This window comes from Leptinotarsa decemlineata, unplaced genomic scaffold, assembly GCF_025532065.1.
Source record: "Leptinotarsa decemlineata unplaced genomic scaffold, Ldec_3_MD MMD2_tig00003335_RagTag_RagTag, whole genome shotgun sequence".
NCBI lineage: Eukaryota > Metazoa > Arthropoda > Insecta > Coleoptera > Chrysomelidae > Leptinotarsa > Leptinotarsa decemlineata.
The window spans coordinates 4139879-4164022 of record NW_027412587.1 but is presented as its reverse complement, the minus strand read 5'-3'; the positions used below and the strand labels follow the sequence as shown (position 1 = coordinate 4164022).

Below are 24144 nucleotides of genomic sequence, written 5' to 3'. Positions count from 1 at the left end.
CACTATTCTTCTACCTTCCATAACTGCTTGACGTTTGTTTATTATTTTGAATCTAAATCCTAGATTCTTCATCCAATTCTGAAGAGTTTTGTCACAGCAGCTCACGTCATGGCCGGAAGTATTCAATTTCTTCTTGTATATAGGAATCTAATTGCTTTTGTAATAATCATATTTTTTTTTCAATGATTTCATTAGATATACATCTAAAGGTTTTGGTAATCCTGTATCACATCGCGTCTTGCGTTCATAAGATTTGTTTTTGACTATTTTACGTACAGTCGAGAAAGGAATTTCGGTCAAATCTGATGTTGCTTGTAATAGTTTGTTTCCCAAACCAAACTTGTGATGTAGATTCTTAAATACATGAAAACATACTCTCTGTGTTTCAATATTCAAATGCATCCGAATCTTCTTTACTGGTATATATTTTTCACATTGTTCACCATCGCTATTGGAATCATTACCTACAGTGAAAAAAGTCTGCGTTGTTATCACACTCCTTATTACAATTAGTACTTGTCCAAGGACGCCACATTTCAAACAGATAACAAAAATTTTAAGTAGTTATAACTGCACCTATATCGAATTTCAACACCAAAATCGCGATCAGTTCCTGAACTGAACATTGATGACACGACGGCGTTAACCATCCCCGCATTCCCCGATTTCTATTCTTTACCGTAGCATAACTTCAAATTTAATTTTATGACTCTTCAGCCAATCATAAAACACGGTTAGTGAAGAGAATCCAATACGCACCGCCAATTCTACAGTCCACGTGGACTAGTTCACAGCCGGTTCATTTCCGTGTATTGGTTTTTTTGACCTTTGAGAGTTCCGCCAACATTAAGTATGCACAATATTGTTTACTTTGACTATACCTTTCAAAATAGGATATATGCTAACTCATCCCAATTCGCAAAAAAATTCAAAGCGAACGGTAACCAGTATTGAAAGTATCGTTTTAACAAAAAAATGAACAGAAGTATACAGCGTTGTGTCTACATTGCAACAAAAGAACACAGAACAATCCTCCAAGAATATTTTACCTTCTACCCTCCACTAACTATGAGTTGGGCGGAGAAGGAACATATTGTAATGAATCTGAAGCCGGCCCTGACCGACGCATGACGCATGACGGAATACCGCGAAAGAGCGGGAAGGATGCGGATGAGTCCCGAAATCCGCAGAGGGATCCGGAACGTTCGTTGACAATATAAAAACGTCGCTCTCCGTCCCGAAGAGTAGTTTGAACCAAGAAAGCGAATCGAGCGGTTAACAAACGGTGAAGATAAATTAAGCGTTAGTTACTGAGTGGTGTAAATAAATTAGTTGTGATAGTGAAGTATTGTTAAAATAAATTTGTTTAAGACAGTTAATTCTTTAATTCGTTACAATATGTATTGCCGCAAGTTCATACTCCGAAGTTTCATAGCTCGACGAATATACTGTCAGATATCTGTAGTAGTTTCTGGGAAATAAATTTGTAGATTGCCGATATAGCCTGCTTATACTTGAGCCTGATAATACATTTGAATATTTTCTTGGAAATGGGTGAATTTATATGAACATTAGCAGAATTACCTAATTCTGGAATTTAATTTTACAAATAAATAACAATAAATAATAAACACAATAGTTAACTGCATAAACAGGAATCATCTAAATTGTATTTCAGCCAGTTGATATACTTCGACACCCTGGTATAAACACCTGGATATCCTGGTCGACCACAACCAACACCCCAAGACACAATGCCTGGAAAAACACATTATAAACAGATATTTTTAAAAAAGCTTCCAATAATATTCGTCCTTACCAACAATCTCGTACTTATCCCCACTGTGTACTAGTAACGGTCCGCCACTGTCTCCCTGGCAAGAATCCTGGAGTCCTTTGCCGGCACAAAGCATATACGTCGTTATCCTGGATGCCCTATACTTCATGGCCCTGCATTGGGATAGAGTAAGGATAGGAACTTGCACTTCTTGGACTATGGTGGGTAACATGCCACCTTCAGCAGTTCTGCCCCAACCAACCACAGTGCCGGTCCTTCCAGAAGGATCAAGAGCTGAAAAAAAAATATGATTTATCAATCTGCTTTGTGACCACATAAAACTAAACACACTCTACGACTTGCTAATTCTAAATTACCACTATTACTATCAATATATTTGATTGAACAATAAATTGATCGTTTGAATCTGGTTCAGTTTAACCTCAGAAAAATTATTCACGACAAAAAAACGCTCATAAAAATTGGAGGAAACAGGCAACATTAATTGCTATCATGATTTCTGTAAATTGAGGAACAGTTGTAAAGCTATTCGAGATCAGTGCAATGAAAATCTGGTAGGTATTTGTGGTTATATTCACAGTAAAAAGAAGGATTATAAGTTACCTTCAGCCATGTTTCATGAAAATTAAGTCTGTAATAATACTTCTGAAATTGTCAATTTGTTTGCCTTTTATGTTTCAATTGTATATAATAACCAGACAGTGATTTTCACCCCTGAATATAATTTTGAAAATAAAGTCTATGTCAATAATTATAGTATAATATAATAGTACGGATATAATAGATTAGGTTCTCTTTGTTTCCCCTAAAGTCTCAATGGGACCTGATGAGGTACCTTTATTTTTCATACACAAATGTCTATACACTTTAGCAATCCTATTACGGAACATCTTCAATCAAATTTTTACAATAGGCACCTTTCCAGATTATTGGAAACATATCTTCCTGAAACCAATACATAAACTAGGAGATAAGAAAAATATTAGGAATTATAGAGCAGTTTGCAATCAGTCAGAGATGGCTAACATGTTTGATTCTATGCTTACAAAGAAACTTTCCTGGGACTGTAAGTCATTACTCAATTCCCAACAACACGGTTTCTCAAAAGGTACATCCACTTGTACCAACCTTGCTCTTTACACAAACCACTTAACTGAAAATCTTGAGAGAAGGCTACAAGTTACTCAGTCTATACTGACTTTTCCAAAGCGTTTGATAGAGTCAACCACGGCCTACTTATATCTAAAATTCAAGCGCTTGGTATAGGCCACAATGTTTTGCAAGTAATCAATAAGTTCTTAACTGGTAGAACTGTCTGTGAAATCTGTTCTGTTTAACAACGAAGATACAACATCTACGCTCATGCAAGTTCAAGTGTCAAGTGTCAAGTGTCAAATCATTACGTTCGCTAAAATTAGAAGTCCAATATCCTTTGAATATACATTGAATAATATAGCTCTTAAAAGGGAAACATTTATTCGCGATCTGAAAGTTAAATTTGATAGTGAAATTAATTTTAATCTTCAAGTTTCTAATCGGATGAATCCGCAATCAATCAATATAAAATTGTTACTTCTAACAACATGAATGAATCTACAAGTGTTCTTTGTAGAGATGATCTTTCAGCTAAAAATTGAATGATTTCACGAGTTCACAATCATTTGATTCAGTAAGGAAGTATTCAAGTAACACTTCATTGAGAGATCTTTACTGGACAGTTCACAAAACCGCAACACGTGTTTTACTATACAATAGCTTCCTCAAGCGTGTTCATGCTGACCAAATTCTGGCAGACGGGAATGAGTCCAAACACGAGTGTAAACTAGTGCCCAAATACGATTGGATTATTTTCTTTCTTTAAATATTTTTTCTAATGTGGAAATTGTTAATTAGTTTAATACATGTCCTTCCAATGGTTTAGTAACATATTCTTTTAAAAAGTTTAAATTTTTATTTATTTCACCTGAACTCAGTCACTGAGTAAGTAGGTCATTTGATTTAAATTGTTATTATAAAATGCACTAATTAGGTAGAATTAATCGCAACACGTGTTGCGATTTTGTAAACTGTCCAGTGAAAATCTCACAGTAGTTACTTGAGTGTGTTACTCCCAAGTGTTACTTGAATACGTTATAGATTTTCATTAGGTATCAGCCAATTCCATATCTCACCAATCATTAATCAAAATAAGTGGACTATCAATTAACGAGTCAATGAACATAAACACTTGCTACTAACTGTCAGTCAACACCTATGAAAATTGATACAACTCTTTCAATCAATTATTAAATTTCTTGAGTGAACTAACAAACAATTAATTTGAGGCTTTCACATTTACCAGAATCACAGTCTAATTTAAAAAAATATCCTGAAAATATCATTCCATTTTCCATAAAGCTTTCATTTTGTTGAAAAAACAATCAATTCAATAAAATTTCAGAAAGTTATTCTGACTAAAAAGTTGAAATATCAGTAGTTATATTAAAACAGTAATCAGCAAATTTATCAACAAGCAAAACTATGAATCACTGAATCATTATGTCAATGCAATTTTCCGGGTATGTTGGCTGTGTCTGACGGTTTTTGTAGCTGACGTTTCCTATATGGCTACGGTGAAGTTGTCATCGCAATAGATACTAATATCGATAGTTTATGTTTCCGTTTTTAATCCATTGGTGAAGGGAGTGACTTTTTTTCTATTGGTTGAATCGAATGACCAGAAACGTGTGCAATTAAATGCAGGTAGCTAGACTTTATTTATGTCAGTTTCCTCTTTCTTGCAGTGGAAATTGTTTCGGTGTTTCTGAATTTCTATGGCATCCGTATATATCATTGGATCGTAGCCTTGAGTTTCGAGCACTTGAATATCTCCAATGCGAGTACAATACACGTCATGGCTGATGGCGAGCGATCGCACAGGTATAGACTCTCCCAACTAAATTACTATTGGATTACGATACGCCCCTTGCCGGCCGGTGTCGTACCTACAATTAGTTTTAATTGGGTAGCAAATGGAATATGACTTCTTTGTAATTTCTTTTCATATTATATTTAGTATTATGTAGTAGAACACTTCATTTAAATGTTATATAAGGATACACTTATCCAAATATAAACGTTAATCAGTCACTCTCTGAATACAAATTTTCTTCATCTCAATGTTGCTTGTGCTTGTGCTGCTATCGTCATTCAAATTTCTAATTACTGGATTTATGTCTGTTTGAACGTCTGTGAATGTTTCATTTTCTCAATATTTCCGCCCTATATCTACTACATGTCGGCAATACTTTTGCCATTCCTCAGAAGTGATTGAAAGTGATGCTTGGCCAGTTTCCTCACATCTTCCAACTCGAAAGTTACATTCCTTTGGGGAACGTTGTTTTTGCCAGTAACCCAAATGAGTTCAATGGGATTCAAATCCAGATAGTAGGGTGGAAGTCGCAAAACGTCCGTGTTCAAGCAGAACCTCATCGAATTTGTATCTAATATGATGCTTCTTATTTACCTTGATCAGCTAGTATAATTAGGGTTTGAGCATGTTAAAGGTGAACATAATGCCATTTTCGTGCAGCCACTTCACCATGTCAGCCTTCCTAGAATGTATGTTGGAAACTGGATTAATTTGAATATTATGGTATGAAGCATACCAAATTCTCAGGTAAATTTGGGATCAACTTTTCTTGTAACTATTTACCATAATTTTCAGAATTCATTGCTGAATGATAATGTCCTGATGTTGTACGTAATTGTGCCTGTTGTTATACATAATTGTGCCAATTAGTGCCCGTGTCACCTCCTGCATGGACAATAATGAGTCTTGGTCCCTTCGCAAAATTAACCCTTTGGTTAATTCATCCGTCCAATTCTTGGAAGATGCATGTCCACTATGAGGTATGTTACATCAAGAAATACAATTGGTCACTGTTGGCTAGGAAAATAATTGATTTTTTGTAATGTCCATTTTCTCTATTAACCTTTTTCTATTATTTTCATCCTCCATTTGAAACTTATTTTCTTTAAATTTCTACGAGGAGATGTTTCGATCATTTACGACACCCTTCCGGGTGTCGTAAATGATCCTTCTAATATTGGAATACTCATACTCGAGAATATCAGTTACTGGCGCTCTTCTAGGCCGCTTCTTTAATGAAGTGGAAAGTTTTACTTCTCCATTATTTGCAGAAATAAATTGCACCCCTTCTTTAACCACTTTTTCACTGGTTCTTATTGAAATACCTAAGACAAAATAAAGATTTGTGTTGAAATTGTTATTTTTTTAAATTGATTTAATGTTACCTGTAGCGAGAGATGTTTTATTTCTACATTTGTTGACAGTTTTTTAGAAACATAACCAATTATGTGGAATTGACTGCGATGGTAGTGCGCCTGACTGACGATTGGAAGACCGTAGGTTCGATTCCCGCCCCGACCTGATATTTTTCTCTAGATAATTTATCTGGTTGAAGCTGGAATGATTCTGCAACCGTGTCAGGAATCACACGTTAAAAGGTAAGACCTCGTTAGTCCTTAGCTCGCACAAGTTTCTCAACTTCTGAGAGTTGTCGTTCGTATGGGAGCGACAGCTGATTAACGGAAAAACAGATTTTAAAATATATTCAAAACAGATACATTGCCAAACGCCAACAGCATTGGAGGAAAAGTAATGATACGCCTCTGTACAGAGCATTTATATGTCTTGCAAGAGCTTTAGTGGGGGTTACATTGAAAATGAGTTTCTGCGCATGGGACGCGCCATCACGTTTGGCACTTGCTGTATATTTTCCACCACTGCTGATATGTTGGCATCCCCCAGGCGATAATTCAATCAGTCGTTTGAACAACCTCTCTCATTCAAAAACATCGAATCTAGTTTATTTCGATTATTTCGTATGAATTAATGCAGATCTGCACCTGTCTCGGCTCGAGAAAGCTGAAAACTTACGCATCTCTTCGTGGTTCCAATATAGACCGATCCACCACTATAAGGATTCCGGTTTTGATGTAGTAATTAATATTACTGGATTAAAGATAGTCTAAGTATCTAAAAGGGCTTTGAAAACACCGAGGGAATCCTAGATCCCTCTTAGTTTTGGATCAATCTACATTGGAACCACAAAGAGAAGTTAGCATATCCTGTTCTCTGAGCACAAAAAAAATTGTCTCCTGAGACATACCGACAACCAGCAGGAGTCGAACAATAACTCACAGAAGGCACCTATATTGTCGCGTGTTTCGATAGTACGCACTGTTGCTATAAAAATTTAGAAATACAGAAACAATTTCAACGGAAAGTAAGAGAAAATCACCATAAATAAAGTTTGGCTACCTGCACCTGGTTGCACACGTACTAGGTTATTTAATTCAACCAATCGGAACGAAGCCACGCCTACCATAGATCCGGAGACCCAAACCATCAATGTTGTATCTGTTGTAACAACTAAACAATTCGTTCGTAGTTACATCGACTTTGATAATGTCTACAATCGTAGAGGGAACAACAGACATAAAAACCTGTAGACCATGGCCAAAAAACCCGGAGAATAGTTGATTTTATTATATCCGGCCGCGAAATTTTAAACTCTTCCTTGAATTATTATAATTAATATGATGGTTTCCTTACAAATTTCAAACCCCATTTGAATGATTTGATCATACATTATGTTTTTCAAATGATACATCTAAACAGTGAGTATGTCGTTTCACTCTTCTTACTTTTTGGTAAACAAATCGGCCTGATTTGTTTCGTGAATTCTACAGGTTTCCTCAGCTTTAACAACGCAATATCATGATTATAGGTATCCTGGTCGAAATTCCTATGTCTGATGACGGAAGTAACTGCTCTCATCATGGCTGGAATTTCGGCTGTAGTCGAAACATCGTGGTCGCCAAGAACTACCCTTATCTTAGACTTCTTCAGCCTAGAACAACCATTGGAAATCAGGTATATAGTGTCTAGATTCAAAACAAAGTCACATTTACCTTCTGACACAATGAGCTGCGGTTAAAACATATTCTTTGGTCAAAAGAGAAGCTCCGCAGTGATAATGCCCGTCGTACACTATTCTCGCTATCCAAGGGTAACGGTTAATTCCGGTAGGTCGTCCTCCCACTATTCGTTTTTCAGGGTTGGATACTCCACATTCTGAAAAATGAAGCGAATGAATATCGAAAAACGATATTAGATTGCTGAAGGTAAGTTAAATAAAGGTTTGAAAGTAAATTTTATAAGTGCTGAATGTACATGAGGTAAGTTCAATACATTTTTAGATGTAAGTTCAGTAAGTAGTCAAAGTAAGTAAAATTTAATTTCATGCGTTCGGACTTCCATTGTCTAATATGATTCCACTATGATTCGAAATCTATGAAAGAACTTAATGTTATGTTGATGAGTAAAAACATGCTGTGATATTTTCGAATTGATTGTTTCTCGTCGATGTGTGTTTTTTTTGTGCTCGGCAATGCAGAATTTCAATGGACTTTTTGTTTCACCGATATTGTAGGATTTGCCGCACTCACATGGTATCCGGTAAATACAATTCTTGGAATCGCAGTCCGCGTTTGGTGGCCTGGTTTTCATGAGGCTACTACAGATAGTGTTACCGATTCTGAAGCACGTTCTAATGTTGTACTTAGATCCAATTTTTCTTATCCTTTCCGAAAATCCTCTCCCGTAGGGATGTAAAAGCCCTGGTTGTGAACGGCTTCTCTCTCTCTTGCGAGGCTCTTGCTGTCTTCTAGCTAAAGCCTGTTCTACCATCACTATGGAGTAACTATTCCATTGAAGATCATTTTTGATGATGCCTAAATCCTTTTCGAGACCCGAAAGCACGATCCAGTAGAGTCTTGATGATTCCTCTTTTGGTAAATTGATGGTGGTTGGATTCGTGATTCAGATATTAACCCGTGTGAGTGGGTTTTTGGTATACAGATGTTTCCCAGTTACTGTCGAACCTTTTCACCAACACGCTGTTGATGTGCGTGTCGTTAACGTATCTCAACCAGACTCGGGACTTCTTGTGGGCTTTTTCAATGGCCAAAGTTTCAAACCACTACGTATATATGTTGGCTATAACTGGTAAAAATCGCATCGGCATTGATATCCCTCATCTTGCGTAAATGGCATAAATGGCAGTTCCGTACACAGCACTCCGTACACCTTCTAACATGCGATTCCTGGCAAGTTGAAATACTAATACTCCAATAACCACCCTGTGTTTGATGAACCATTGAATGTCAATAAAACAAGTATTACCTATATTTTCAATCCATTAAGGCTAAGTATTTCGACTGAATGGCATATTACTGGTCTCCCTTCCAATAGCCTCTTATGGAACAAGCTGGAGACAAGTTTACTCTATCACAAAATTCATCTATATCAGATACATCTTGAGAGCGAATGAAGATTTCATCTTTCCTATAAACTTGTGTCCCATTTTGGAAAATTACTGAAAAACTTCCTTAACAAATTGTCTCTGGTTTAGATTCCTGATCACACTGGTCTGGATCGTGATGGAACGAATGACTTCCCTGCAAGAGAGCTTTTGTCAGACTGCAGGCATCGCTTTAGGTTTGGCCAAATAAACATTGAATATCTGCACTGCAAAAAACGTTTGAGACTGCTGGCAAAATTCAATTGAATCATTTCAAGGCACTCATACATCAGGGATGACCTACGTTGTGTAACAGGTCACTATCGTCTGAATCATCAGTGTTGTAAATCATGCCCGGAAGAGAATAACGCCGGCCGCCACTGGTAACCATAAACCAAACGTGACGTAGCTAAGAGAGCGCAAATGCATAATGTTCCCTGCCACTCTAGAAGCAGCGAGACTAATGCTACCGAGTTCGACGGAACTTCGGCGAAATTTCTACGGCATTTGTGCGGTAAGCGAAGTGATATAGTAAGGCGAATGGCAATTAAATAATATTTGAAGTTTAGTTGTAGTGTTTGTTGTATATAAAGTGAAATGAAGTTAAGTTTGATTTTTCAGTGTAGTCAATTATTGGCCAACCCACGGGGAAAAACGTAACAATATGAAGAAACTTGGGACAGTGGCTTCAGAAAATGATGATACAACAGAGCACATATAAGTTCTTTCGTTAGGCGCTTCCTACTCGTACATTTAAATTTAAATAAAACGAAGTGTGGGTGAGATATAATCATTTTTTTTTCATTTGAAAGTCCTATTGATGAATATTACTGGAGTTTTTTCTCCTCAATCGTTATTTTTAAAACCTTGACACGTGTTTCGATCACCAAGTGATCATCTTCAAAGATGATCACCAAGTGATCATCTTTGAAGATGATCACTTGGTGATCGAAACAGGTGTCGAGGTGTTAAAAATAACGATTTGGTGTTGGTAAAAAACTCCAGTATTATTCATTACTACACCAAAGGTTCCAAACAGTGCATCATAAGACCTATTGATGCCATTAAGTGTGGAATATAACATCGTTCAAATGTCCACCACGGCTTCTTTGGGTGGAGCGCATCCAAATCGTTCTATTTTCCATGACCCTGTCACATAAATCAGACAGAATTTGACCAATGGCATGGGTTATGTTGGCTTTGAGGACCAATGTGGGTTGTGGTTTATTCGCATACACCTGCGAGTTAAGAAAACCTCACAAAAAAGTATATCGGGGTCAAAGCGCATGATCTCGGTGGCCAGTTCACATCACCTCCAGAATATCCAATGTGTCATGAGCAGTGTGGCACGTAACGCCGTCCTGTTAAAACCACATGTCGTTGGTATTCAGATCACCCAATTTAGGTCAAATGAAGTTAGTAATCATCAACCTAAAGTGCTCGCCGTTGTCAGTGATGGCTTGGGCCATCGGATTCTCCTGCATACTCTCACAGACAACGGCTATGTTTTCGGCAGATCTTGCGTTTCGTCGACGTACGGGTGTTGGTCGACCGTTTACTGAACCAGTGGTCTCAAATTTATCCACCACATTGCAGATAGTCCTCTTGGTAGGACGATTATGGCGACCGTAAAATGAGCGAAGCGCGCGGTGCGTTGTCCATTTTGATTATTTATTTATTATTTGCACATGTTTTTGAATGCTATATCCGTTCATGGTGATGTGGCAAAACGTACTGAATAAATGACAACCAATTTTATAGATGTAGTTTCAACAAGATGGCCGTTGTCCCCGTTGGGAAATCCTATATTTTGTACTTCAAATCAAATTAAATCAGTTTATTTCCAGATATTCTACAGCATGGAAAAAGTCAATTATACTGAAATATAGAAATTCACAATACAAATAAGTATATTTTAATATTGATTTAAGTCACAAAAAGGATTCGAAGCTTTATAACTCCTATTTAATTATATGCTGGCGCTTTCGAGAGCTTGTCGTGCTGTCATCATCTAGGCTCCACTTAAACTTTGTTTGAGTTGAATAGATATAGATATAGAAATAGAATTAGATATAGATATAGATATAGATATAGATGTAGATGTAGATATAGATATAGATATAGATATAGATATAGATATAGATATAGATATGAAGTTTGTTGTATTGACCAGAATATTGTGATCATTCTCATTTCGTGAAAAGACGGTTGTATTAGTTTTAGAGCTGTTCAGAATGAGACCATTTTGAGAACAATATTTTTGCATATTAGCAACTGCTTGATTGGCCTGACACGACAATCAAAATGAACGAAGAATCGTCGGCAAATTGCACTATGCAATGTTGACGATTACTGTTATTGAGGTCATGTACGAATTAAAGAAAGAGCATAGGTCCTAGGACGCTACCCTGGGAAACACCGGTGGAAACGACACATGCTCTAGAGTGGAAGGTCCCAGCCTCCAGTTAAACCCTCACAGTTTGCGTTCTGCAATCCAGCAGCGGGCCACATCTAATGTTCAGTGTTTGCCAGAGTTTCACTTTAGTCATTCATTCACCAAATGAGCCGACTGACTTCGGGTTTCAGTTGAAGTCGAAATAGATTCACTCAATTGGAACCTAACCTAGCTGCAGTAATTTGCCAAAATGAAGTTTTGTAGAATATTCAGAGGTACGTTCAATAATAATTCAAATGCACTGAGACAATTTCAGTGAATACATATGTTAAGTTCAAAAGTAAGTTCAGTATTTTGTCAAAGGAATATTCCGTGAGTTCAGTAAAATCTCCAATCAAGTTCATCAAATAGGCGTACTCACCACAAGAACAGTTTCTTGTCTTTCCATCGTCATTTTCTGTATCATCTTCATCGAAAGTAAAGTCATTAGCAGCGCTACCAAATAAATTGAACAGCCCATTAATTGGATTAAACAGAAATCGCTCTTCTCGTGATTTATTAGTTTGGTGCCTCAGCGTTGGAAAATTGGCGGTTTTCTGTAAATATAAAGGTCTAATTGGGTTTATTGAAATTTAAACTAGTTTGTTTGATACTGGGAAAACTGCTCTCGAAATCGAACCTTACGGTACACATGTTTTTCTCGAAATAATCATTCACAAAATGTATTCTTCGTGAATTTTAGGTCTAACTCATGGCTAAACGACATATAAATTAGTCACAGTCGGGGAGAATCATGTTCAAGTTCAAGTTTATTATGAACTCAATTGTTGCGCAAGTGATATGTAGAAACACATGCGGTGTGAAGCAATTATTGCGGTTCTCGAAAGGCGGAGTTGTTTTTATTATTCATTTTATGCAAGTCCACGTGAAGTGTATTCAGAATAATATTCCGGAAGAGAATAATTCGGAATACAATTCCAACGAGATTAAATTTTACGAAGTCATCTCTTTCCTACTTTAAAACATGCAATTGTAGTTTCAAAACATGTTTGAGGAAGAGTATTGTTTATTTAGCTTACTTTTGTATTTCATTATTACATAGGTGACAATTTGAAAATCTAATATTTGTAAGTGGTAAATAGAATGAATAGAAAAAGAAATTGAAAGTGTTATGTTAACGAGGAGAATATTGAAGTAATATGATAAGTAAGTTATCATTTATGAATGCAGTGAACACAAGAAAGTTAATCTTACAGAATAAATGAATCGGAATACGCAAAAAGGGCACATGTCATTTTCGACCAATTCCATATTTTTACAAAAATTGAGAACATGTCACCGATATGTGCGTATTCCTAATCAAATGTATATTTTGTGTTAATAATAACATCAATAGTATTTGTTTATGAATGTTTCATTCTTTTTTTACTTCAACATCCAACATCTAACTAACAGTTAGATTTTATTTTTCATAAAATATCTTTGCACAACCCAAACCTATATTTAATAAATAGTTTTGGATGTGTGTTCACACACATTATTACATATTCAAGTTATCGCGACTTATAACAAGTATCCTCAAAATCATGGAGGTTAATTAAATTAATGAAAGCTCAATTCGATGGACATTCACAAATAATCAAGACCAAACGATGCATAATAAGTGGAGAAAATGAAGAAATTAGCAAAAAATTTTGCATAAAATTAACTCTTGAAGGAGAGAACTGGTCCGATAGCAAATCAGGTCACCTGGTGCCCCTAAATCATATATTTTTTTTGTCCTACTGTCAATGCGACTCAACTAAGCAGTTTCATTTAAGAACATATATAATAATACATTTATACACATATATAATAATACATTTTATTGTATATTAACGACTTAATGGAAAAAAAAACAAGAATTCAATGTATTGCTTTGCTAACGACAGCACACTTGTCTCGTCATTCCATTAGGATTTCAGGATATCGGCTAAGAAGGAACATCTTCACCGACAGCAGCACGTTGCATATCTTAATGAGGATCTAGAAGTGATTTCGAATTGGGATAAAACTAGCTAGGTTCAATTCGATGACACAAAAACCCAGGCATATGTTTTCTCCAAGAAGATAAATGTCCCCGAACCGGATATAATAATGTCAGGTCAGACAATTTCCGCTTCAGTCAGTTTCTTGGCGGTTAAAATGGACACCAATTTGTCTTGGCACAACGGAATTGTTACTCCAGAGTGATGGTAGAACAGGCCTTAGCTAGAAGACAGCAAGAACTACACAAGGAAGAGAAGCCGCCACAACCAGTACTTGTACTTCCCTACATCAGAGGATTAGCGGAAAGGATAAAAAGGGTTGGGTTCAAGTACAACATCAGGACCTGTTTCAGATCTGGGAACACTATCCGTAGCAGCCCTACAAAAACCAGGCCACCAGACGCGGACTGCGATTCCAAAAATTGCATTTACCAGGTGCTCTGCGAGTGCGGAGAATCATACATCGGTGAAACTAAGAGGCCATTGAAAGTTCGTATTGCTGAGCACTAGAAACACACACAGCGAAGAGAAACCAGCAAATCCGGAATAGCAGAGCATGTTTGGACTCATCAACATAACTTCAAGTGGGTTCAAGCTGGTTTAGGAGAAAATTCAAAGAAGCCGCGTATATTTTGTCCAACAACGCATTCAGTCAAGCTAGCATAGAGATACGTAACATATGGTAACCTCTAATGGGGCGAAAAACGACCAATTCCCGCCAAACGGTCATCTTCCGCTAAAAACAAATGAAGCGGAAAGAGTGAAGAGGGAATAGGTGAAAGCACTCGAGCGACCTATAAATAGTCAGATCTCGGAGAAATAAGTCCCGTCGAGAAGGCATTGGCCTTTGCAGACACAATGGAGAGTCAGTTCCAACTTAACATTGACCCGGATGATGATATTGACCGTGATATCCGGCTTGAGCAACGAGTTCAGGGAAAATGACGACGACGTGATTCGTACATCTTCGGAGAAAGAACTGAGGGTGTACATTAGGGCCTCCAAACCCAAGAAGGATCCAGGAATTGATTCAATTAACAATAGGTTGTTTAAGCACCTCCAGGAGAACTTTATCAGATATCTATTGGATATAATAAACAGCTAAATCGCCCTCAGATACTCCCCCTTAAGATGGAAGCATGCCATAGTTGACATGATTCCGAAACAGGGCCAGAACCCGTTGTTTTCCCAGAATCATCGTCCGATTAGTCTACTTTGCTCAACGGCTAAGCTGGCTGAACGTGTTGTGCTGCAAAGGCTAACCAAAGAAGTTGAAGACCGAAATGTTCTGCCTGATGAACGATTAGGCTTCAGGAGGGCACACTCAACCGAGTTGCAGGCCTTGAGACTGGTCGAAAACTCCATCTCAGAGCCTAATAATGGGAAAACAGTCCATCTTGCCTCCTGGACATTTCGAAAGCTTTCGACTGAGTATGGCACGGAGGCTTATTACATAAAATGCTCGATTTCGACCTGCCTCGGGGCCTGATCCGGTGGATTAGGTCCTTTCTGAAGGGCAGAACATTTCAGGTCCGATTTGAAGGAACCCTGTCTCCTGTCAGGGAAATCCAAGCTGGAGTGCCTCAAGGAGCTGTTCTGTCTCCACTACTGTACAGCCTTTGCGTGAGCGACCTTCCGAGGTTCGATCACGTGAAGGTTTACCCATACGCCGATGATACGGCTCTCCTCGCTTCTTTCATGGGTCGAGGGTTGGCGGTCGTCTAGATGCAACGCGCATTGGACGACCTCGAACGCTGGTACCTGGAGTGGAAGATTCGGGTGAACCCAGGAAAATTGGGGAGGCGTAACGTTTCTCCAGATACAAGAGTCACGATTTCAGGCAGGGAGATCGAATGGCAAACGCGAGTCAAATACCTAGGTCTTTGGATAGACCGCCGACTCACCTGGGTAAAACACATTGACTATATTAAGAACAGAGTGCAAATGAGGATAGCCAAACTCTATCCTCTGATCAATCAAAACTCTAAGCTCAGTCTTAGAAATAAGATTTTATTATACAACACGATGTTCAAGCCTGTCATTATGTATGCTTCAGGCGCTTCGGGACAAACCGCTCCGTCAAACCTGTCCACTTTGGAAAGGTCGAGGACTCGAGGACTCAGAGAGTTTTCGAGTCAGCGGAAACTCATGATAACCCATTAGTCAGGGAAGCTGTAGATTAAACTATAGACGACCCCACTCGATTCAGAAGGCCCCGTCGCTCGGTTGAGTGAAGGCCCACGACATCTGTTAAAATGAACAGTTTGTTCATCAAATACCCCAGTCAGGAAGGTGTACACAAGGCCAGAGCGGCATAGATGTCATTGACCTTTATGTCGCCATCAAAACACCCTACGTCATGAACCACTCGTCCTCCTGACGAAAGGGTGAGAGATAAGTTTCCAACCTGATTAAGATGAAGATGACTATCGACGAATGAGTCCAGTTATCACCCGAAGACGATTGTGGATACTAACAATCGAAACGTCGTGAAGTAACTTGGTTTGAAATCTTTTAATTTCATTTTTCATTTTTTGTTAATAATAATTTTTAATTTTTATTTTTCAGCTTTCATTAATAATTCAATTTTTATTTGTTTGGTTGTTGCTTGTATGTTACTTCTTTGTAATTCCAGTTTTATGTGTAATAACATTGTTATATTCGGTTATTCTTATTAATTTTTTCAATTGTTTTTTTAGGGTTTTCAAATCAATTTATATTATATTAGACAATGGAAGTCCGAACTGATGAAATACACAATCATGTCGCTTGAATTGCAAAGAATGCTTCTCAAAAGCTTGGAACACTGTTCCCAACCAGAAAACTACACACCTCAGCAACTTTTGATACTTCATAAAGCTCAGATCAGACCTTTTTTGGAGTATTGCTCTCATGTATGGAGGTCTGTCCCCAAACATAACCTGAAGTTTCTGGATTCCATCCAGAAAAGAGCCATCCGCATGATTGGAGACGCAAACATCACGTGCAACCTTGATAGCTTGGAGCATCCGAAGAAAGGTTGAAGATTTGTCTCTTCTCTGTAGATACTTCCACAGTAGGTGTTCAAGTGACTTGGTACATTCGATTTCACCAAGAGTGTTACATATCAGAAGTACGCGACGGACTGTGGCTGTTCATCGTTTTGAGGTTCAACTCGGTACACCTCGAACTTCACTGTTCACGAACTGTTTCATCTGGAGAACTGCGTTCATGTGGAATACACTTCCTGAGAACGATTTTCCAAATGGATTTATTCTCCAGCGATTCAAATCCAATGTGAATCGCTACTTTGGCACAAATACCGCTCTGAGAGCGTTTCAAGAATTTTCCTTTAATACTGGTCCTTAAAAAACAATTTAAGATGAAATTCCTATTTGTGAATATTTGGACAATTTCTGAGGATACGTTTTTTAATAGGTTAAAATTGTCAGTTATTAACTAGTTTATTCACTAGGCATTAAAATTCAAATTATTGATATGTGAAAGATTAGAACCTACCTATTGAATAATGGTGAATAAGCTATGGTATAGTAAAACATATGTCATAGTTTAGTGAAATGTTTAGTGAATATCGCAACACATTATCATGCATTTTCATCAAGAAGCTGTCAATCCAATCAAAATCCTAAAAATATTTATTTGCACTAAGAGAAGCTGAAAGTAGAAGTTTTTCTTGAGAGAATGCTACACAACCAAATAGCTCAGATGTCAGAAATGATTATTGAATCAATCAGAATTATTGCCAAAAACCGTTTTGTACTCTTATCATATTTGATATCATATATCAAGTGTGTATATCTGGCGAAATTGCATTGAGAATGCTTGCTACTCTCGTATTATAGAAAACTTAACAAAAATAGGAATAACCCACAATAACCATTTTTTATCCTTTACTTTTTATAAGAAATAATGGCTTATTCACGAAGTGATTTTAAGCAATCCAGCATTAATCTTTGTCCAATTAAGTACCTAAAATTATCACAGCGTTTTTTCACAAATCATGAAATTATTTTCTTTTGCTTTTTCAGCTGCAGAAAAATCCGGAAAAACATGCAGCACCACCTAAAATACATTGTGCATTTAATATAAATCAATATGGCCAATATGGATACAGCATATAATTTAAATGAATGTATTCCAAGATATTACAGATTTAAAATGCAGAGATATATCAGTTGCGGCGGTATCGGGCCAATTATATGTCGCTCTTCCAAACCTCTAAATAAAACATGTTTGTATTGTATGATGACAAAAAAGCTGTGAACATTGTATACAGTGTATACAAGCCAAATGGAATGAATTCATTATTTCGGTTTCTGTACTGAACTGTACTGAAAAAAAATCCCGAGACACGTAAAATGTAATAAATTATAATTTGACATTCTTCAACGTAAAAATGCCACCCCTATCTTCTACCTCTGTCGAATGACAGGTACAACTCCCAATTTTGTAAATGGAAATATAGGTTTGTGATATATCGTTTGATAGGTATCTTCATTCTCTATTCAAAACTGTAATATATCGCTTTCAAGTGCATTGCAACGATTAAGATAAAATAAATTGAAATCATATGGTTACCGAAATTCGATAAAATACACTCAAAAACTAAAATGTAATGCAACACGTAATGAAATGTAGAATACGAAAAAAAACTATGGATATTACCGAAGAAGATGTTTAAAGTGTTCACCGTGAACGTCTTGGCAACATTCTAATCTCAAATAGAACTGTCTTCTAACATTATTTAACATATAAGGCGATACCGACCTGATCCCAAGCGTTATTCGTTCTTTCAAATCAATTAAATCTGAAGGTTTAGTTTTGTACACATTGCTCTTTACATATCCCCATAAAAAGAAATCTAATAATAAAAGAGCAGGTGATCGCGCTGGCCATTCAATTGATCCTCGCCTCTCTATCCACCGATTGGAAAATGTTGTATCGAGGTATAGCCGGACATTAACTTGGTAATGTGGTGATGCTCCATCCTGCTGAAACCATATCGTATTCACTGGAACTTGAGGGTTTCCTGGATCAGGATATAAATTTGCTAAACTTGGAATGATCTCCACAATCAAATCGTGAAAAGAGACCAATGAATTGGTTTCCTACAATCGCTGCCCAAACATTACCCTTTTGAGGGTATTGCGTGTGTTCTTCTCTCATCGAGTGTGGATTTTCCATTGACCAGTAGCGGCAATTTTGCCGACAATCATACCCGTTAAGAGACGAAAAACACTAATCAGAATACATAACGTCTTCTAATTGAATGATATTGTTATCCAACATGTCAATCATTTGCTCACAGAAATAAGTTCTTCTATCAAAATCGTCTTCCATGAGCTCCTGAGTAGGTATCATTTTATAGGGATGAATTTTATGTTCTTTCAATATGTTTACTTTCGATGTATGGCTAACATTGAATGTAGTGGATGCCTGTCTACTCGATGTATGTTCATCACTCATTGCATTGTCAGCTGCTTTTTTTATCTGCTCCACATGACCAAGCTCGCGAAACTGCTTCTCTATTTTGCTTATTGTTCCTTGAGATATGGGTGGTAAATTAGGAAATGTTTCCTAATATAGGCGAGCTTCTTCCTGTTGAATTCGGGTTTCATCTCCGTAACCAATCTTTTGTAAAACTGTTATTTTATGCATTTCCGTTAATCTAACTATTTGTTAGACTTGAAGTTAATGAACTTTGAACTTAAATTAAAATACTGATATCAGTCCAAAGGGTAAGGGAGCCAGGCTCCAACATGTTTGAAATCAAGACGACGTGCAGGTAAAATACTGACAACTAACTCAACATGAAATAAGTTTTGAATATATTGCAATAAGTTTTGAGTGTATTTTATCAAATTTAGGTAACCACATGATTTTAAATTATTTTATCTTAATTGATGCAATAAACTTCAAAGCGATAACATTTTTGAATAGAGAATGATATATCACAAGCCTATACTTCCTTTTTGAAAAATTTTTGGTTGAATGGGAGTTGAAGATAAGGGTATCATTTTTCCGTTGAAGTATGTCCAATTATAATTTAAATTTGACATGTTTCGGGAATTTGTTAAAACATGTACCGTAACCGAAATAATAAATTTATTCCAATTGGCTTTTCAACACTGTATAACATTCTTCAGTATATTTAGTAGTACCTGTACAGAGCCGGAGCGGATCGCTAGTAAAAGATATAATGGTTGCGAAATAATTTTCTGGAAATTTACCACTTGAACCTTTTCACAGAGATAATTGCTCGCTATAGGCAATTGATGATATCAATTGCCTTGGTCCAACTAATTCCACTCATCAATCTCAAGTAAATAAGGGTGAGTTGGCTCAAATTTGTGAAAGTATTGGACACTTCATAGGGCATGCAAACTAAGTGTTACACAATTGAAGAAAAAAATTTGTCGAATTGAAAAAACTCGTTCATACTCACACCACCCTCAGTGAAATAACATCGTCCGCTCCCGAAAATGAAAATCACGAGCACAGAAAACTCGCAAAACTTCCTAACTAGCATATTAACCGAACTAAAAAAATCACTTCATATCACGACGCTTTTTTCGAAAAAGTCGGACCTGTTCGCGCCGACATTCGCAGCTGATTAGCTAATTATTTATCGAGGAAAAAGTGAGAGCACCGATGAAAATCGACAGTGACACTGAGAGCTTTCACCGTCTTTGAGCAACTAAGAATTAAGAAATTCTTTCACCATAACCTTCAGAAGAAAGTTAATGGGATTTGCGAGGTTGTAATAAAACTTAAGGAGGACGTTTTGTTTTTGGTCTCGTTACGGATGAATTCGATGAAAGTAGACAACAATGGCAGTGGTGTAGGTGGATGGCAAACAAAGGAAAACTTAATCGTTGATAGAATATTCAGTATAATCAGAAGGTTATCAATGCATTGTTCTTATACATTGTCACGAATGGCAGCTTAAGACAATTATGTCAATCAAATTGAAAGCATAATTGTAAATTCGCAAGCTTCAATATAAGAAAATAAATTTTTGGGAAAGAAAGTTTTTGGCCTTCTACTTCTCCATCTTGACACAAAAAATGTGGGAATCCTCCAAAAAAATGAAGGAAACAATCAATTTCAAAAATTAACTTTATAGAAAGATATTTAGGTCATGCAAAGAAGTAACTTTCAGACACAAACAGGAAGTAAAAGCCCTTTCGAAATATACTGTCGAAATAAACACTTTTTTTCTGTGACGGGAAAAAAGTTTGACCTTTTATCTCTGATGACAGATAACATAATGTCACTTTTTATGAAATTATTTTTTTCCCCAGGAAAAAAGTGAGTACTTTTTTCACGGATATATATATATATATATATATATATATATATATATATATATATATATATATATATATATTGACTTGGGTGTCACACCAATGGGTGGTTCCACTTATGTTTCGCTTGCGTTTACGCATTTATTTTTATCAAGTACTTTCTTGGTTTTTCTCATTTTGTCTTCAATCGAGGACCGCCTGCCCGGTACTGACGATGCCCAATAGGCTGAAACACCGGTGGTTCTTCAATTGAAATCTATTTATTTACCAAGCTTTCGCTTTATTTTAAAGCTTCTTCAGGGCTATCTAAAACACAATTTTGTTTAATTTCAACAGAAAAAGGTTAATATTGATACTTACAATAAATATAAAAAAATATTTATAAGAACACTGTATAAAATAATTGTAGAAAGTTTGTAAAAAATTTTTGTCAAAAGATTGAATTCAAATTGAGCTAATAGTTGTCAAAATTGAAAACTTCTTCATCTGCATGTCCTTTTCATCTTCCATTCCATGAATCTTGAATACGCGGTTTCATAAATTTTCCGCGATTTAGCTGGCAATATTTTTTATGACACTACTTTCGCTGCTTCTACTAACTCCGGTGAAGTCAGAGAAAACTCGAAATTAAACATTTTTCAAAATAACTACTGACCACTAAGTTCGCAATTTTTAAATAAAATCACAGAATTAAATTGATAGATATTTGATTTTCTATTGATTTGTTTCCTAGCAACGCTATATGTACAACAGCCTACTTGTTTAAAAATTCAAATTTCACATCGATAATTTTCTGACTTTAACATATTGTAATAATATGTTTTTTTCAATTATAAATCAAAGTTATTCCCGTAACAGAAAAACAATTTGTATTATATACGGGAAAAATATTAGATTTTAGCTCTCAGTTTTTTGTCTCCCGACGCGAAGCGACCTCGAGCTAAAATCTAATACTTTTTTCCTTTGTAAAAAAAATAATATTTTTTTTGTATTCTGCTTGTATTACACGAAAAAAAAAAATTTCGAAACGAATACTTTTATATGAACGTTCATATATAAAAGTATTTGTTACGAAAGTATTTTTCTTTCGTGTGATTCTATGTTTATATGAAAATAGCTGTCTCGAAAGGGCTTTTTCTTCCAGTTAGTGTCTGAAAGTTACTCCTTTGGACTGCATATAAACTGGTGCACATTGCCAATTGCACAAATCAACTTAATGCAGAGTGCAACAGACTGCTGGTTGACACTAGAAATCACAGCATTCTGGAAATGACCTCTGACTTTTTGCCTCCAACTGTCAACCACGAACTGACTTATAAAGTAATGTTCTCAAGAAGAGAGGACTGCATCCTCCGAGAGGAGGACATATAAAGAGCAGATAGTTGTTGGTTAACAGATGGATCAAAAACACCTTCCGGTTCTGGTGCAGGTGTTTTCAGTCGCAGACCCAGGACAGATATATCAACGCTACTGAATTGTGTGCGGAGAGATTGGAAGAATCCAACCTCATACATAAAAATATTCTCGGGCAGTCAAGCGGCATTGGAAGTTCTTGGCTCCTACCGAGCAACGTCTACATTGATATCAAATTGCCAAAAACGACTCTCCTCGATAAGATGACGTAACATATTGTCTCTGGTCTGGATTTCTGGCCATACTGGCCTGGAAGGCAATGAGGCTGCTGACTACCTTGCAAAGGAGGGTACTGCAAGCAGCTTCATCGGGCCAGAATCTGTTATTGGTATCGCTTAAGGCTTTGCCAAACAAAGATTGAACACCTGGATGGCAAGAAGATTTGTGGACTTTTGGCAGAATCTTCCAAGATTGGCTCACTCCAAGGCGTTTATTCACCCTTCGAAGCTTGACACCAAACATTAGTTGGACTACAGTAGAGATGAACTACGATGTCTAACAAGCCTTCTTACAGGTCACTGTCATTTGAATCATCATATTCAGAGACTCGGACTGTCGGAAGACAGTGTGTGTCGCCTCTGTTTGGAAATTAATGAAACAGCAGAGCACATACTTTGTACCTGCCCCGCTGGGGACCGAATCAGGTTTTTAGAGTTCGACAGAGCCGTACTCTCACCATCTGACCTGAAAGACAATTCACCATGCAAACAAGTCGGCTTCGTTAAGAAGCTGGGTTTATTTGGTCGTGTGTGAATAGGTGTGAACCACAATAAATCCTTGCGGGTTGCGGTGGAGGGTCAAATGGACCCACTTACTTTGAACCTAACCTAAACAAACCTTCTCCTTTGCATGATATACACATTTTTGTATAGAGTTAATTTTTGAGAATGATTTCTTCCTTCTTTTCTTTGGTAAATTTTCACATTTTTGTATCAAGATGGAGAAGTAGAAGGCCAAAAACTTAATTTCTCAAAAATGTATCTCTCCTAAAAATATACCATTCTAATTAAAAAAAATAAATATTTCTAACTGAAATCTTGTAACATGTCTACACAGTAAACACTAGACAGACATTAACCACCAGAAAATTCCCGACTATGTAGAAACGTTAAGAGAGATGCATATTTCGAGATATTCACTTTCTTATACGTATGTATGTATTTCTTATCGGCACAGTCAACATATTTATTTTGATTTCTCTAAGAGTGGGGCTTTCTTTACGAAATAGAGCTGTTAGTAGTTGACAAATCTTCCTCTCAATTGGTGGTTTCATACATGCAGTCGAGCCGCATTGAAGTCAGTCCAAAGGATGAATTAGATCAAAATTTCTGGGGGAGAAGAATTTCTGAATTTCGGGGGGCTAATTTCCAGTGGGAATCAATTAAACATTGTGTTTCCGAACACCGGGACTGCAACACTCTTCTCGACGAGCGTTTTGCCAACCTTGTTGGCGTCTTCAGGAAATGAAGTTTACTAATTCCCAACTTCAAAACTGGTCTCTATTTATATAAAATGGGCTCAGGAGCAGTTAGCAACACCCTAATTTTCCTCGAAAAAGCATCGTTTCTCGTTTCTGGATGAAGGGGTACGTGAAAAAACAAAATTGTTGAATTTGGAATGAAACCATTCCACATGAGATGGTGCGGATTTTGGGATGGCGGCGGCATCGGTCCATATTCCATAACGACGTTGGCGAGGCCATCACTATCAACGACGAGCACTGTAGGTTATTTAGTACAGCTTTGGGTATTTTCTTCACCGTTTCTGGAGTCGTCCCCTCTTTTTGTCGACCACTGCGATTCTCGTCTTGGCAGTTCGTATAGCCTCGTTCAAA

General features: G+C 36.9%; 1 protein-coding gene across 1 annotated transcript; it reads right to left on the bottom strand.

The window, feature by feature from the left end:
- Window positions 1-1361: 1361 nt before the first annotated feature.
- LOC111509215 (trypsin-1) lies at window positions 1362-20306 on the bottom strand. The gene is made up of 6 exons (XM_023164914.2): window positions 20036-20306; window positions 11985-12159; window positions 7778-7940; window positions 7511-7716; window positions 1820-2071; window positions 1362-1758 (listed from the first exon to the last, which is right to left on the bottom strand). Exons 1-6 carry the CDS (start codon window positions 20117-20119, stop codon window positions 1640-1642), a joined length of 999 nt encoding a protein of 332 aa, XP_023020682.2. The 5' UTR covers window positions 20120-20306; the 3' UTR covers window positions 1362-1639.
- Window positions 20307-24144: the final 3838 nt, after the last annotated feature.

What these genes read in the sequence shown, in the direction of transcription:
- LOC111509215 (XM_023164914.2), bottom strand. Translation starts at nt 20,119, where the DNA reads ATGCTAGTTAGGAAGTTTTGCGAGTTTTCTGTGCTCGTGATTTTCATT. An exon ending in GACAAGAAACTGTTCTTGTG is followed by an intron (nt 7,941 to 11,984) that starts GTGAGTACGCCT and finishes TTCATTTTTCAG; the next exon opens with AATGTGGAGTATCCAACCCT. An exon ending in GCAGCTCATTGTGTCAGAAG is followed by an intron (nt 7,717 to 7,777) that starts GTAAATGTGACT and finishes TGGTTGTTCTAG; the next exon opens with GCTGAAGAAGTCTAAGATAA.